The sequence below is a fragment of the Melospiza georgiana genome, chromosome 12 (assembly GCF_028018845.1).
Source record: "Melospiza georgiana isolate bMelGeo1 chromosome 12, bMelGeo1.pri, whole genome shotgun sequence".
Taxonomy (NCBI): domain Eukaryota; kingdom Metazoa; phylum Chordata; class Aves; order Passeriformes; family Passerellidae; genus Melospiza; species Melospiza georgiana.
Window position 1 is genome coordinate 19,609,043 of NC_080441.1, and position 17,151 is coordinate 19,626,193.

The 17,151-nt window shown below is 55.2% G+C and overlaps 1 protein-coding gene across 1 annotated transcript; it reads right to left on the reverse strand.

Moving 5' to 3' along the window:
* Positions 1 to 7,140: 7,140 nt before the first annotated feature.
* On the reverse strand, positions 7,141 to 16,137 carry LOC131088711 (chloride intracellular channel protein 2-like). Its single transcript, XM_058032957.1, is given in 10 exon segments — positions 7,141 to 8,715; positions 8,860 to 9,041; positions 9,416 to 9,522; positions 10,518 to 10,643; positions 11,065 to 11,174; positions 15,545 to 15,711; positions 15,714 to 15,764; positions 15,767 to 15,811; positions 15,814 to 15,824; positions 16,112 to 16,137. Coding segments are annotated over 10 exon segments (987 nt in total). The 3' UTR covers positions 7,141 to 8,553.
* Positions 16,138 to 17,151: the final 1,014 nt, after the last annotated feature.

The following is a 17,151-nucleotide window of genomic DNA, read 5'->3' on the forward strand; positions in this document are numbered from 1 at the left end:
CTGGTGAGTGATGATCCTCCTCCAACTTCCACCTTGTGTGTAGCCATAGCCAAGCCAGGGTTCCCTGTATTTGCAAGGGTTCAGCACCTCCTTTCCTCCAACTCTCACATCACCAAGCCTATTTTGGTACCCAGGTGTCTCCCCTGCCGTCTGAACCACAGTCCCCCAAGAAGAACGTACTGGTGGAGGGCATTGGCCAGCCATGGGTCACAGCAGAGGATGAGGTCTCAGGCAGTGGAGCCCTTGGTGTTCAGCATAGTTTGTCACAACCCCTTAGCTGGCAGGGCTTTAGCCAGCTGAGGCTGACCATGTCACTGCTTTTGTTTTTGCAGGCTCTCCAGAACGGCGAGCTGAATGTGGCCATGCAGGTGCCTCCACTGCAGCTTGAGGAGGACCCACTGGCCCTGCTCCTGCAGACTGTGCTCCCCTCCCACGGGCCATCCACAGCTGTGCAGGCATCAGCCACGGTCCCACGGCTCCTGCGAGGCCTTGTCCAGGATGTGAGTGGCTACTGTGCCAACGGGTTTGGCCCCGACTGCATTGAGGGAAGGGACCCGTCCTGCACCCACAGTCAGCTGGGGCATGCCTTAGGTTCTCAGGTCCCCTCACAGCTGGAGAAGGATGAGGAGGCAGGTGATGGGGATGATTTGCCAGAGCAGCTGGTGCTAATGGGACTGGCTGGACACAGCTACATAGGTGACAGGGACAGCCAGATTCCTAAAATATGGCTCCCCCTGCACCTCCAGCTTTATTCTAAATGCCAGTGCCCAGTTCTGGGAGCAGACAGCCACGTTCCTCTGCCCGTGCCGAGCAGAAGCTGCAGCCAGGAGCGCCTGCAGGAGAGTCTGGGCACGGCTGGGCACTGGATCCGGCTTAGCTCCGTGAGGCTCCTGCCCAGCGCGGAGACGGAGGGAGGGCAGCGCCCCTGTGCTCCCCAGGCCCTGCGGGGCGGCGGGACTGACCCAGAACCGGGGGACAGCACGGTGCAGCGAGGCTCCCCGGGGCAGGCCGAGCCGTGTGCGTGCCCGCTGCCCCCCTCGCCCCGCAGCGGCCTGCGGGCAGCTCCCTTCCCCGGCTACGAGCCCCGGGCCCCGGCGGGCAGCGAGCCTTAGCGGGCCCAGCCGAGCGCAGGCCGCCTGCCGCAGCTCCCCGGCCGGAACGGCGGTCTGTCTGTGTCTGTCCGTCCGTCCGTCTGTCTGTCTGTCTGTCTGTCTGTGTCTGTCCGTCCGTCCGTCCGTCTGTCTGTCTGTCTGTCTGTCCCAGCCTGCTGGGGCGGGCTGCGGGTGGAACCGGGCAGGCTCCAAGGGCAGGCACGGGCGCGTTCCGGGCACGGCCGCCAGGGACGGGCGGGATCCAGAGCTTTCCTCTGGGGATTTGGTGCTCTTGAGACACCTAATAGGGAGCATGGAGTAACGCTGAACCCCCAAAACTCTTATCTAGAGATCTGTCTGTATGTGTGCATGTATGGTACAGTATCTATACTAATGTAACACTCATATATACATGTATATTTGTAAAGCTCTTTAATGAAAAAAATGTTGGGGTTTTTACTTCTGTGGAAATGTTGATTCTGTGCTGGAGTTGTTTTTAAACATCACTAATTTATTCTAGAAAACTGGCTTCTATATTCATTGTTTCTGTGTTACAGACCCAGCACAACCCTTCCCTGTGCAGCAGTCAGGAAAAGTACAGGGTAAACTTGGGGTTTTCCAGGCAGAAAATTGCACGCACAATCTCTGTCTTGGTCTCCGGTGGGAAAAGACTGTTTTTTAGCACCATGGGATACATTTATTATTCCTCCTGCTAGCGCTGGGGTGATTTATGGCTGAGAAGCCCCTCCCTGCGGTTTTCCCCCCCGGGATGTGTTTTGAGGCATTGCCTGAAGCTGCAGAGGTCAGGGGAAACCTCCTTGTGCTGTGTTGCAAGCTGGAATCAGTGGAGTCAAAATGCAGTGACAAATCCAGGCTCTTGGACTCACAAAATTACTCTGGATCTGGGAACAGGTGAGAAACTGGTGTCTAGTGTCCAGGCAGCTGGTGGAGGGGATGGAGGAACAGTGCTGCCAGTCTGAGGGAGCCTTTGGGGCTGTGCAGGGCCATGTTCCAACCCTGACACTCCTGGCACCCCAGCCATGGTCCATCCCTGCCTCGTACTGCAGGCTGGCCCCTGTAGCCCACAAGGGTCCGTGGGGGAGCAGAGATCCACGTGCAGTTCAGGGAGGATCCCAAAGGAGGCCATGACTCCCAAAGGAAGATCATGACTGGAGCAAGTTGCTGGCAGGCAGGACCTGTGGCCCCATGGAAAGAGGAGACCAAGCTGAAACAGGTTTGCTACAGGGGATCAGCACCTTGGAGGGAGAGTGATAGAGCAGCTTTGGGCTGTGTCTGGCATCTGGCCCAGGTCAATCTCTCACAGCCAATGTGAGGACATGTCATGTATTGAAGAAATTTAGCTGAATTAACACACACACACAAAAGAAAAAAAAAAAAGAAAAAAAAAAGGAAAGAGACAGTCCCAAGAGTTGCTTGAGGAATGCATGTATTACCCATATGCTTTTTTCTACCTATGAAGTTGGTGTCCAGTTGCCATCTCCTTTGTCCCTCACAGTCTCTGATCTGCCTCAAGGTCCTGGGGGTGAAGCCCTACATGCCTGCAGCCCTGTTTGATCAACTGCCTCACCCCCATAGCTCACAGGGCCTCCAACCCCACGCTACTCTGGAAGGTCACTGCATGGTCCCAGGCAAGGCACCTCTTAGCAGGAGCATCAGTCAGAGCTGCTGTTTGTGCCACAGGCTCATGGCAGGAGCCACATCCCAAGCAGGAGCTTGTCCAGGCCCAGCAGTGTCCATCATGTTGCTCCAGCCCCGTCCTGGGTGGTTTGCCAGGACGTTGGACCAGTGCAATGGGACCAGACTGGCTGCCACAGCTGCTGTGCTGTGGGACCTGGGCTTGCACTGAGGCACAATCTGATCACAGCTGGCCACAGCTGGCCAGACTTCTGCAAGTCTGAAGAGGACCAGCTCTGTGGCTGGACAAGGGTGCTGGGGTCCCCATGGATCATTTAGCAGTCACTCACTACAGCAGGGGCTTGCCCAGGGGTGGTTGGACAGCTGGAATGTTCCCACTCATATAAAAGAGTTGTTCCTGGGGACTGGAAAAAGACAGAAAGGTTGTGACATTTCAAGATGCCATCAGCAGCTGAAGTTTCCAAGTGGATGCAAGAGGGGGTTTCTGCTTTGCCTCAGAGGTGTGAGTAGCATGTGGGTTTCTGCAGAATCGCAGAGAGAAAGTGCAACATTCGCTGCGGGGTGAGGTCCCAGCATGTCCCAGCAGAGACCTGTCACCACTGTGTGCAGCGTGGGGCCTGGGTGGAGTGTCTGAATTAGATCCCACGTTGGTGCAGGTTGTTGTGTGCTGAACAGGACTGGACTGTGCTGAAGGATGGACGTGGGTCAGGAGTGAGCCCCCAGCCCCAGGCAGGTCTGCGCAGGACCCTGGAGCAGTCCCTCCATCACCACTGCAGCCTCAGTCACCTGCACACAGCAGGGTCCTCCCTCAGCATTCCATGCTCCCTCCACAGCCTGCAAAGGGCTGAGCCAGCGACTGGGCCTTAGGCAGCCAGCCCACCCCAGAGCACTGTCATCGTGGGTCAGGTGCCATCTCTGGAGCTGGCTCGGGCCCTCAGCACAGCGCTGTGCCTGCAGCTGCTGCTGCGGGGGCTGCTGAAAGCTCTGACTCACCACCATCCATCCCCTGCTCCTTCCTTCTCTCTGTGGTGCTTTCAGATTCTGCTGGTGCCAGATCAAAGCAACAAGAGAGATGCCGCTGCAAACAGCTCTTTATTAGAAACAGTGGGTTTAGGACTGTGCAAGAGCGTATTTCTTATTACTAATTCTCAGAGAGCAGAGCTGCCAGCCTATGAAAATGGTGTACACTGGAAAATTGCTCTTCGGGGGCTAATGGGGCTTTCACAGTCACTGAGTGGGAACCATTGTACCTGACAGCCACGAGAGATGTGGTGGCTCTGAAATGATGGGGGAAAATCAAGCTCTTATATTTTGTGGGCTGGCAGTACCCAGGACCATTAGACTTTGAAAACCATGGGAGGCAGAGCTGCAAACAGCAGGGTCTGCTCTGACCCTGTGCCCACTCTGCTCTGTCTGCTTTCTCTCCTGCCTGTCACTGCAACTGCCCTGCCACTTCTCTGGGACAGCCCAGAGCCGTGCCAAATCCTCACCGCCACCTCAAGTGCTGTCCGGCCCATCTGTGTATATGGCAAAGGCCTCAGACCTCGCTAAGGCCCTGTCACTCAGCCTCCCTGTGCAAGTTGCCTTTGTGATGGGTCTGTAGCTCCAGGTAGGTCCCTGAAGCAGCACAGAGCAGCAGCATCACAGCTGGACCCCATCCTTCAGCCCCAAAAGACTTTGTGGGTTGGCAGGTCTGAGCTGCAGCCTCCAGACCGCTGACTCCTGCTGCACCTCCCTTCAGTGGTCTGAGCTGCTTGCCTGGGTTGGGAAGCTGAGCAGGATGGGGATGGGGACTGTGAGAGCCCCAAAGGCTGGAGCCTGAGTGTGGTGTGTTTAGAGGATATGCATGAAGAGGGGTGCAGAGCTGACAGGCTGCAGAGAAGTGAATTTGGTTGCTCACACCTGTGTGGTTTCTCTCCATGCAGGAGCTTTCCTGCAATTCAGTGGATTGGGACCCAAGCAGGTTGGTTGGGACATTCAGGTCACCCCAGGAGACGGTAGCAAAATTGGTCCTACTTCATGTGCTGGTCTGGGTGTGCCCTCACCTGGGGATGTGTGGCAAGTGTCTGCACTCAGAAGGAGCCAAGGGCACCTGACAGACTCATTTACCATCTAGCTTGGTCACCAGGTCCCCTTACTCTGCAGGCCAACCTCCCCTGTCTTGTCCTCACCACTCACCACTGCTCTTCTCAGGGTCTGTGACACAGGGCCAGTTCCTGTGATTCCCATCCTTCAGATGCACGGGGATAGGGGATTTCTGGTCCTGCAGCCTATGGGAACAGCAGCTCAGCTTAACACTTTCTCACCTCCTGACACTGCTCCAGTAGCTCTCTGTCCCCTGGGATCATTCATGCTCCTGGTGACAGACAGGACCAGCAAGCTGCCCTCTGAGTTGGGTGCATATTGGCTCATGATGCACTCTGAGTTTGGGGTGGGGGAGTTGTGTGCTTCCTTCTCGTGGCACCACAGCAAATGGCATGAGCCTGTCTCCAGGATTTTTCATTCTGTGTCATGAAACCTGGCAGGATTCTGATTTTTTTCCATCCTCTATTTTCCAGAGGATGGAAAACAGGCTAGATAAAGTTTTTGTTAGGAGAAAAGTCCCATCTGGGTGGCATGCCCACTTGAAATGGATGATAGATTCATCTCAACTGTTTTCCAGTTGTATCCATGCCTGACAGATGGGTACTGGCAAACAGAGGTAACCAATGATCTCTGGGTAATGCACCTTCAACGACTCCATGAGAAATGAGAGCCTCTGTTTTGTGGTCAGCAGGGTCACAGTCAGCCTTGTGATTAAATAATAGAGGCTCAGGCTGCTCATCATCCTGTCGCGTCTTCCTCAAGAAAGTCCCACTGTGATGTCCAACCCCATAAGATGAGAGGACACAATAGACTGAGAAACGTGGATCTCATGCCAAGATTTCAGAGGGACTTTCCATGTGGCACCTATGGAGCAAGCACTGTTCAACCTGTCTGAGCCCCAGCCTCAGTGCGGGTAGGGAAAGGCACAGAACAAGTTGCCCTGTCTCCTCTCCTCCATGAATAACACCTCAGGATTTTAAGCTCTTGAAAGTTTAAAATGTTCTTCTGCCTGTCAGTCACTTCCCCACTGCCCTTAGGAAATGTGCTCAGTGAGGTAGGGCACGAGCTGCAGTCACAACAAGAAGGGCCTGGTTGAGGTCATTCTGGCTGGATTTCTCTGAATTAAAGCCTTCCAGGGGAAGAGAAGTAATTAGAAGCATTTCTGGTTGGCTGATAGCATGGTAATTTGAAACTGAAGTCAGGGGAAAAAAACAAGATCTCTAATGGGAACTGGAAAAACCTCAACATAGGAGAACTGGGCCAGGTCCCAGCAGACACAGCCAGCGGCTGGGGGCTGCCTCTGTACCTGCAGCTTTGGGAAGAGCGTGCACCACTCAGTGCTGTTCTCCCAGAAAAGCCATCTTTCATGACCCTGTCTCCTGGATGGTGTTTTGGGACGTTGGAGCACCAGCCTCCATCACTGCCTGCCTTTTCTCCAGAGAGCAAGGATGAGTGTTTCCCTCTCCAAAACTCCCCGGAGCCCGGCACTTGCTCTGAATTGTGCCACTTTGCTGTTGCTGTGAAGCCCAGACTGACCTCCCCCGTCTGCAGGGGCATCCACCCCAGGAGTGTCCCCTGATGACCCCAGCCAGGGAGCTGAGGGTTACATCAGCCACCTGGAGCTCACAGACACATCTTCCAGGAGGAACTGCACAGCCAGCTTCTGGGATGAAGAGGAGAGGCTCCTCCCAATGCCAGCAAGGTCCAATACTGCTCCAGCCAGGAAGCTCTTGGCAGCAGAGGACCAGCCTTGCCACTGGCTGAACCCTGTCTCCAGGGACTGGAGCATGCACTGAGAATCAGCTTGGGATGCCCAGGTGCCCAAAGGCTTTGTCACTGCCCTCTTGCAGAGATGTGAAAAGAGCAGAAGACACGTGGTAGCCCTCAGGAAGGAAGATCATGCAAAAAGAAAGCATGGATCCATGTGTTTTGTCCAAACCTTGGCCTCATGTTCTCTCTCTTCTGATCAACCTCCAAACCCCACTGGAGCCAGGGTTAACCTGCCCAGCCTTCCACAGCACTTCCCACTGACACAACACACCACAGTGAAGAGCAGAGCTTCTGAAAAGCCAGACCTTGTGCAGGTCAGCAAGGAGAAGTGCCAAGTCCTGCCCCCAGGGAGGAAGAGCCCCGTGCACCAAGCCACATTGGGCTGATCTGAGCCAGTGATCCAGGCCAGCAGAGTCTGCAGCTACAGCTTCACTTCTGCTAAACCTCAGAGGAGTTTCCACTGCAGGAAAGCCCCCACCACTGCACAGCACCCTCTATGCCAGCAGCCTTCGTGCCTGGCTGACAGCACACCAGAAAGGCATATTAAAATATAGTTTATTGCTATTCTTAGTTTATAAAAAACAACAAACCAAAACCCATTAGTAACAGACCCAGTCCCCAAACCCAGCACTATCCGAGGCAGGCTTGTGAGGACACACATTTAGTGCAAAGAGGAAAGTGGCAGTGAGGGCTGAGGAGGCTCTGCTCGCTTCTTCAGTTCCCACAGAACCCACCATGCCCACTGTACAGTATCCATTTGCCTGGGGCTGGTTAGGGAGGGCTGGCTGAATTCTCAAGGTCTGGTGGGAGTCCTGGGGAAGCTGGAAGTGTCAGAGGGGGAACATAGGATGTCATGGCTGTGCAGAGCAGCTTTGATGCTTCATGTCAGCAACACAGGATGTGAAGGCAAGCTGAGCCAAGGGGCACTGCCCACACCTTTCCACAGACACAGCACTTGCCAAACAGCTGCTGTCTGTTCTCCTGGACTTTCCAGTGTGGAAACCAAACGTGTGCCCTACCCTGTGGCTGCTCCCAGCCTCAGGTGCCAGAAGTGTTGGTGGGAACTAGAGGCTATGGAGCTAGAGCATGGCTGCACCCTCTGCAGGGTTTGGCGAAGCACAAAGACTTCTGAGCTGGGAGGAGCCATTGCAGCTAGCAGCACATGGCCCTGGGTGCTGGCAGTCATAGGAGGGATGCCCTGATCCTCAGCCCTTCATTCTCAGGCCCTTTGCAGCTCCCCTGACCCTTTGTTTCTGCCCATAGCAGGTCCTGGCACTGCTGCACCAGGCATCACCCCCAGCACCCACCTACCCCCATGTCTCATTGGGAGTCAGACCCATGTCACAGCCCTCAACAGTGAGCCCAATTTTTCAATGTGATGGGCAAAGCCTTTCCGTGTCTTCAGAGGGAGCTGATGTCTTGGAAGAGAGGGCTGTCCAAATGCCAGCCCCAGGTGCTGAGCAGGTTGGCAAGAGGCAAATACAAACAGCTCCAGCCCAGGGGAAGCACCGGGATCCCGCGACAAGCACAGGATGGCTGGGACCACGCAGGGCTGACAGATGGGAATGGGGAGGCTGGGCTGGCCTAGCTATTTGGGGGTGTCATCTCTTGATGAGGAAGCGCTACTGCAGGAGGCTAGTCCTCAGCTTTTCCCATGACACATAGTCACAGGCTGTGAGAAACATTTTCGGGAGTAGGGATGCAGCTACACCCAGATGGGAGCAGTATATACATTTGGTCAGCACTGCTGGTGCCCAGGGGCTGCAGCCAGCAGCACAGAAGGAGGAGGCAGTGGCAGGGGCTGTGAAGCAAGGTGCTGTTTCTGAAAGGCAGGAGCTAGCGATGTTGTAAACCCTCTCCAGTCTCTCCATCAGCTGGTTTTGGTTTTGTCAGGGCTGCAGAGTTGGAGGGCTGAGCCAGGGCAATGCTGCCACCCCACGCCTCCCTATGGCTAGGTCATCTTCCTGGCAATGCTGGCATATGTGTGCTCGATCTCCTCATCTGCAGGACAGGTGTGACTGAACTCCTCACAGGCATAGGCGTTGTTGAGGTACCGCCAGACGCCCGTCATGTCCTCTGGGATCTCGAAGTCACGGTACTTTTTGGCTGCAATCTAGAAGAGAGTGAAGGAGGAGGAGGCTGAAACTTCCAAGACCTGGGGGAGACTCACTCTCTGGCTTTGGCATGGGGACTCCCTGTCCACTCTTCTTGGAGCAGGTACCCCCCCTAGCCTGGCCCCGGGGGCCAATGGTATTACCTTGATGATGTGCAGTTTGGGCAGAAGGTTGCAATCAGCCAGAGTCAGATGGTCTCCATCCAGGAATTTCCTCTTGGAGATGGTGATGTCCTCCACGCTATCCTGGTCAATCTCCTCTGGGAGAGGAGTGTTCAGGTAAACATCCAGGCGCTGAAACTCCCGCAGCAGGGCCTTCTCAAAATCTGGAAGAGTGGGAAACCAAGAGTAGTGAGTGTGTGCCAGGCAAGCTTTAGGCTGTGCTGGGCTGCCTGAGCCTCCCACAGGTTTTGCAGAGAGGGAAAAAGCCCTCAGGGCCACACTATCAGGACACAGCATTGACCCTGGCCCGTCTCTGATCCCAGGGGACTACAGCAGCATCACCCTATGCTCTGCTGTTATCCCTGTGCAGGGAAAAGAGAACTGCCTTTATCCTTCCCCTCTGCCCCTCCATTTCCCAAGGAGGTTTTGGTGAGGCAGGCAGCAGGAACCTTAAGCCCATGGCAGGATTTGCCAGCAGACAAAAGCATTTCTCGTGCTGCAGCATGGTTGATAAGAGTCCAACAACCCCAGTCCTTACTGATATTTGCTTCTTTGCGTGAGTTCTTGATGTATGCTGAGAACTTGGCAAAGATGTCACTGCCCACATCAAAGGACTCCTTGTACTTGGGGCTCAGGTGTGGATACCTTGGAAAAGACATTTATGTCAGTGCAGGCAGGAACGGAGCAGGGATGGAGCTGGGATACAGCAGTGTCAGTTCCTGGGCCACAGAGCCCAGGGCTGGTACTGGAGGATGCAGGGGATGTTCATCTGTCTGTGGGAGAATCATGATGATGTAAATTACTGCAGCTGCCACCCTGTGAGCTGTGTCTTCTGTCTGGGTTGTTTGCCAGGACACAGTCTCAGGGCAGATACTCCACAGTTTGGGAACACTGGTGGCAATAGGACCCCAGGGCAGAGCTCTGCCTTCAGGCAGTTCTGGCCCAGCCCAGAGGACACACATTGGCACAGAGGGGTCTCAGGAAGCCAGGAGCTCCCCATGACTTCCTCAGGAACTGTCTTCTGTTTGCTGACATGTTCCAGGGTGTGCTGCAAGGCAGACACATTCAAGGAGGCAGGTGACAAATGTATTTGAGCTTCCTCTGCAGCAGTGGGGGGCCTGCAGCCACCCAGGGCATGGGGGAGGCTGGTTTGGAGGGCTCCCCAGTGGGCTCAGGGAAGACCCCTCCCCAACCACCCTATGGGTCACCTGCATTGCTGCTGTCAAGCAAGGGCATTTGCTTTCATTAGCTGAGTGCGCTGAACATGAACAAGCAATGTGGTCTCACATTCCCCTCTACCTCAAGACCAGCTGCCACAGCCAGTGGCAAACCCACCAGTGCCAGGGTCCCTGCAGGGACCTCCCCATGTTTCCCCTCTGCCCCCAGAGCAGGGGTGCAATGGCTGGTGCATTTCCTCCCCCTCTTTTCCATTCCTGTTGTCCCCGTGCCCTGCCCAGGGGACCCAGCCCCTCAGCACCAAAGGGCTGCCCTGCAGAGCAGGCTCAGGGGCTGGGGGGAATCCGCCTGCCCGGGCTGCCCTGGGGCACCTCCTGGCACCCTGCCTCAGTTCCCCAATCTGCCATGCCCTGGACAACACTGTGACAGGCCCCGAAATGGGGAAGGAGTGAGTTTGCAGTTACGTGGGTGGACCCAGGGTCTGCTCCAGGAACTCCTCAATCTTGATGAAGTCTGTTTTCAGCTCCTTGTTGAACAGCAAGAAGGGTGGGTTGGTGCCTGGTGCTAAATCTTTCAACTCTTCAGGTTTCCTGGAGCAGAGAAAACAAGCTGGCTCAGAGCCTGTAGCAGATCTGCCTCCACCAGTCCCCAAGGAAAGCAGCCACAGCAGAGGTGGGGACTAGGAGGTAGCACAGGACCAGGAACATTCCCAGCTCTGCTGCCTTCAGGGAGCTGACAAGTGCTCTCCAGCCTCTGGATCTGCCCAGTGGTCCATCAGTCATCCCCACATCCAGCAGGACAGGGAGTCCCTGGGCCATGCACACTGGCAGGTGGCCCAAGTCCGTGCTGACCCACACTTGCCCAAGTGAGGTGGGCAGTGTGTGGGCAGTGATTGTCCCTGTGCAGTGACACACAGGCTACAGAGCAGGCAGGGGGAAGAAGTGCTGATGGGAGAGCTGAGCAGGGCCTATCCCACCCCAGTGCTGGCCCAGAGCTTCAGTGCCACCTCACCTGGTCATGTCCACCGTGGTGACATTGAACTTGACCCCTTTCAGCCAGAGCACCATGAAGAGGCGCTGGCAGAAGGGGCAGTTTCCAATGTTTTCTCCATCCAGACCAGCCTGCCAGGAAAGCAGAAAAATGAAGATTTAACCCTTTCACAGACCGGATGCCCAGACCTGCAGAGCCACTGGGTACAGCACACTGCAGGGAGCCCCTCCCGACTCCGGGGGGCTCAGCTGTAGGACCCACCCTGAGCCAGGGCCCTGAGGGCCACCAAGAGCATACTCAGGATGCAAGGGGTTGGATCCTTCCCTGAAATGTGAGATCAAGCCGGGAGGAAGTGGAGAAGGAGGCAGAAAGTGTTTGCTAATGGATGGGGAGGAAGGGAGGGTCCTCTTGGCCAGGACGCCAGTCTGGAGACAGTGGGAGAAGGGAAATGAGCTCATGTTTGCCAGGAAAATAGCAATTTGTTTCCATGTGTTGATCATGTCTGCCTCCCATCTCGTGTGTGGTTAACAAACCCTGGCACTATGTGGCCAGCCCAAGAGCCACCCAGCAGCCTGCCCCAGGCTGGAGGATTGTGCCAAAGAGAATTTGTGTTGGCATCCCACACAGCACTGGGAGGAAACAGAGCGGACTGTCAGCTGCTAAAGGAACCCTTTGCAGCCCCTCTGCATGAGCACAGACACAGGCAGAGTGAAGCACATTGCCTTGCTATGTAGCAGCTGAAAATATCCTTCGCAGAAACAACTGAAACACCTTATGAGGAGTTTGATAAGAGGATACAGCAAGTTCTTCCGTTCACAAAACCTGGCTGAGATGCTGCTGTGAGACGGAAGTTGTGCTGTGGTAAGAGGTAAAATGGCTCACAGGAAACTCAGCTTCTTTAAGAGAATTACCAGGTTCCTAAGCTGCATGTGAGGTGTGGTGCTCCAGCTCATGGCCACCCTGCCCTGGCAGGGAGGAGCAGCACAACTCATGCCAGCCCTATTACAGAAGGATGCTGCTCCCTTGGAGCCGTGTGTGGTGAGACATGAGCCTTAGTGGGCAGCTCTGCACTCTGCTTTGATATATGATAGTGAGCTGCAGCCCTGAGGTTAAGCAGGAGGGCAATGAGATTTAAGAGGATCTGGCAGAGTCAAGTAGCAGCAAAAACATCCAGGGTGGGACATGGCTCCAGAGCTCACACCTCTTTTGGGACCATAAGACAGGATGGCTGAGAGACAGAGACCTGAGCCTGGTTCTCCTGGGCTGGAGGTAGGTGCTACAATTCACCACAGACACTCAAAAACCTGTGGAATATGGAGTGCACGGCTTCTCCAGGAAGAGAACACTGACATCAAACTCACCTTTAGGGGGACTGTAAAGGATCAAAACAATCTTCCAATACTCCAGGTAGTAAGCTGGAGCAGGGGTTCTGTTTTTCCATCATGCCAAGACCTTTCAGTCCTTCCAGAGGACCAAAAATTACTTTTAATAAGTATTTTTTATGTCATGAAATCTGAGGAAGGAAATGGGAACTGAGAAATGTTGATTCGCTAGGACGTGTGCCCAACAGTAAAACTGAAATCTACACATGAGGCTGGTCAGTGTGTATTAATAGCAAATACTCCCAGAGGGGCTACAGCTCAGGAACATCCTGTGTCATTGATAGCAAATAGAGCTTCTTTGGAAAGGAGTGAAACTGGGTCTCAATCTTCCTTTGAAGGAGCTGGAGGGGAGAGTCAGAGAAGAGCCTCAAGGGCTGCCCATGGGTAAGAGCACAAGGCATCTCTGCTGCCCCTCCCCAGCACCTCTGCCACCTACGACACAAACTACGGCCGTGCTGTGGAGCATCTCCAGAATCAACAGCACAGCCAGTGCTTTTGTGGCTGCCTAGCATGAGGACCAATCCTTTCCTCCCTGCTCTCCCTGCCAGCTGCACTCTCTTTGACTGCCCTGGCCTGTCACAAGGCTGGGAATCAGAGGGCTTAATTTGTCCTGTTGTGCCCCCAGGAGCTGTTGTGCTCAGCCATGGCAGCACACAGCCCTGGTGGGCATCGGGACAGCGGTGGGGCAGGGTGGGCTGGGGGTCACTGAGGGGAGGGGTGCCTGTCGCACGGCCTGCTCTGGGCATAGACTCTGGTCACCTGCTTCAGGTTTTCCCATGCTTGTCTGGTAGCTCCAGTCTCCAGTCTGAGTTGGTCAGGCCGGTCTTCCCCCTTCCCTTTTCAAAAGAGAGAGGTGAGGAGTTTCGGACTAGAGTGGAAAGAAAATCAAAATGGCCTCTGCCGGAAGAAAGAATCAGGCCTGTACCAGGATGCTCAGAGCCAAAACCCTTATCTGGAGGAACTGGAGGGGAGCTCCACCAGCTGCTGTGGTAGCATCAGGCTCTGGAAGGGCCGTGGGGGGAGCCTCGGGGATCCAGGAGCCCTCAGAGGAGCCTTGCAGCCATGTGCTGTCCCTCGCTGCCGACCGCAGAGCAGCACGGAGCAGGGGGAGTCATTGCACTTCCTTCCCCAAAGAGCCTCGGCTGCTCCTCCCGCGGCCGCAGGAACTGGGCGGGGGGAGGGCACAGACTGACATTCCTCAATCTTTTACCCTCAGATGATAGAGAAACCCAGCGTGGACTAGCACAGAATCTCTAGGAGGGTTGCAGGCTTTTAGCCCCAACTTTCTGAGGCATCACTAGGCTGCATAGGGCATTGAAACCCCAAAGCTACTTCACAGTTCCTGTGGTTTCCCCATGGTGAAACAATCTTAAATGCAGTGGGAGGAGGAAACAGCTTTGCCTGCTTGGGGCACTGCTAAATATTCAGTCCCCATGGAACCTACCACAGCTTCCACAACCACCCCGAGAGCCAGAAAGCAGCTAAATGCCTGGTGGAGCTCCAAAGCAGAGTTTCCTCCCAGGCAGGGAGAGCCTCCCAGGCAACAAGACAATGCTCTTGCCAGGGACATGGCAGGGTGAGAAACTGCCAGCCCCTTGGAAACCACCCACCCCAACCCCAGGGTAAAGTGGGACTTGCTCTGCACCTGTCCATCCTTACCATGGTAACTCCAGTGTGTGCCAAAGTGAAAGTTAGGCAGGGTGCCGTGCCATGCCATGCCATGCTGTACCAGTAGGCGCTTGTGGGAGCACCAGCTTTCCCCATGATTTACAGCTGCCACTGCTCACAGCAACAGCTGTGTCTGGGGCATTCCCAGCCTGGGGAGGTGCTGAAGGCAAAGGAAGGTTCCTGTCAGCAGCTGGAGCCACTGTGTCTTTAAAAGTAAAACTAAGTCCTGAGTGCTGGGAGGGGGAGGCACAGCATCAACTTTTCTGTGAACAGACAAACCGGGACGGTTTTTTCATGCTGAATTACAGCACAGGGGAAGTCCTGATGATGCTGCTGGTTTTCTGTTTCACTTCCCTCTGAAAATCCCCTAGAATGTGCCGCTGCCATTGCAGCCACCTCATGTGTTTTCTTTTCCAGCCGTCTCAAGGAAAAGTGTTAAGCAGAGAATTCAAGGCAGATTACTTTTACCAAGAATACACTTGTCCAGACCCAGCTCAGCAAAGCTCAATGTCCATCAAGAAGTGCTGTGGCTACAATTTTGGCACAGGGGAAGAACTCTCCAGGGAAGGCTCAGATAATCCTTTCTAGCAAATATGTCTAACTACTACCCAAGGAAGGCACCATTCAGTGCCTAGGACTGCTGGGTGCCTGTGCCAAGGAAGCTGGTGTCTCTGACCTTTTGGGCACCAAACTGCCCCAGGAGGAGAGCAATGAAGCCCATGGGCCCGACTGCCTACAGAGAAACCACCCTTAAAACCTTGATGAGGTGGCACAGAGAGGCATTGCCTCCTTCTCATCGTCAGCAGGGCCCCTGGCATCGCTGTGGGCAGACACAGTCACCGGCCACCAGCTTTGGCTCCTCTCTTTGTGCACTGCCCATGGCCACTGCAGATATTTTGAACTTGAGAGTTAAACTATTCCAAGGAAAGGGTTCAGCAAATTGCTTAACAGGAAAAAAAACCAGAAACCATTTTCAGCCAATACCCCTCTGTGGTGCTGCCCCATCTTGCCCACATGTGGAGTCCCGCACCAGTTCCCCAAGCCAGCCATGCTTGTTTCATAACTCTGCCCTCAGAAGAGGCTGAAGTGGCTGCTGCCAGCCCTCCTGCTTGTTGTTCCCAGGCTGGGGCTTGTCTTATCTGGGTTTTGAGAAGCATGTGTGTTCCCACTCCTTCATCATGCTGCTGCCAGCAGTGCCACTTCTCTGGGGTGCACAACCATCACAAGACCAGGGCATCTCTCAGACTGCTGAGTGTGACACCCACAGTCCCCACAGTCCCCACAGTCCCCACACCACCGTGTAGTCCCCCTGTTTGGGCAACCATTTAGCCCTTGTGGCGAGTGACACTGAAATCGGTACCCATCTCCAGCCTCACAGAACATGAAAACCTGCACCCAGCTGGATCTTGGTGAGGGTGAGCCAAAGAGTCACTGCCCCCCCTGAGACCCACCTTCACGAACAGCTCGATCTCAGGCTCCTTGGGGGTGTTGTGCTGCCGACTGTCCATTCCTGCAGTGTGGGGAGAGACCGCCGGCCGCACGCTGCTGTGTGAGTGGATCTGTGCCCTGCAGAGCTCTGATGGGGGGAGGCTTTCAGAGGGCCGGTGCCTTGGGCCTCTTGGCTGCTCTTACTCCGCAGAGGGCTGGAGCTCACACTTTTCTTCCTTTTGAGAAGGGAGGAGCAATGGGGTGTGTGCCAGGACCCGCCAGCAAGGGAGGAAGCTGCAGGGCCTCAAAGACGTGACTCAGCACGGGTCTATCTGGTCACATTCAGAGTCTATCGCACCCACCCAGGTGCTCCTCCAGTGCCTCTGAGCAGTGGGCTGGCATCCCCAGCAACTCTGGTCCACAGCACTGCTGCTAAGTCTTCCCAGCTGGGAGCAGGGGTCTATAGAGGAAGTGTCTTGCCTGTTGCTCCTCCTGCTGCTCCAGTCCTGGCCCTTTGCCACTCTCCCACCCTCATGCTGGTGTCCAGTACCCCAGGGCTTCTTTATCAGTTTGGGGTGAACCTGGCTGACCTTTTCGCTGCCTTCTGCAGCTGCATTATGACAGGCAGCCACCCGGAGGAAACGTAGGGCTCCTCTCCCAGCCCGGCACCCTCAGGGGATCCCTGTGTGGCTTGTCTGAGCACCCCTTGCTGCAAGGAGCTGGGCTGCACAGGGCAAGTGCTCAGGGAAGCTGAGTGGAGCAGTCTGGGCACATGTCACTGACTTTTTGAAGGTGGGGCATAGCCCTTGGGTGGGAAGGACTGCAAAATCTTAAGCTAGGCAGGAGATAAAAGATGCTGAAGCATGCCGGGGAGCAGTGGGGAGCCCCACAGTGCCCCCGGCAGCTGCCCAGCTATGTGGTGCTTAGCAGGATGGTAGGATGGGAGGTCTTCAGGGCTGACCTTCAGCAGGGCCCCATTCCTGGAACTGGGCTGTTTTGCAGGAAGGATGAACAGCTTGCTTTCCTCCCAGGATGGGAGGGAACTGTTTGCAGTCAGATCACCCTGGCTGCAGAGACAGCAGAGACAGCTTCCCAGCACACACAGGCTTGACTCTTAGGCAAGACCTGTCTTGCACCCTAGACCACATAGCTGGTACCATTGCACAGAATGGGGATCCCCAATGCTTGACTCAGCCGGCCCCCCCCAGCTCAGATAAGCTCCAGCTTTCCCCAAATAATCAACCCCTGATCAGACAGCAATCTCCCTCAAGGCAATTAGAATGGGAAATTATTTTGCAGACCCCTGGAGCTGACTCCCCAACAAAGATGTTTCCCCTGGTCCTGCTACACAGCCCAGAGTGGTGCTAACACTGGGGGTTGCAGGGGGTGGGAAATTTTTTTCTGCCCCATCAAAACTTTGGGAGAATTTGGAACTCTACTCAATGGGACAGGACACTCTGACTCATACTCCCATAATCAAGAGGTATGTATTGATAGCACTGTGAGTGTCCCCCAGGGCCATGGCATTACTTCCACCACAAGCTCAACACCCACCACGCAGCTCGTGCTGTGCACCCCAGGTGAGGTGTGCCAGCACCCACTGCTGCCACAGCCTCCCCAGCTACCCCTG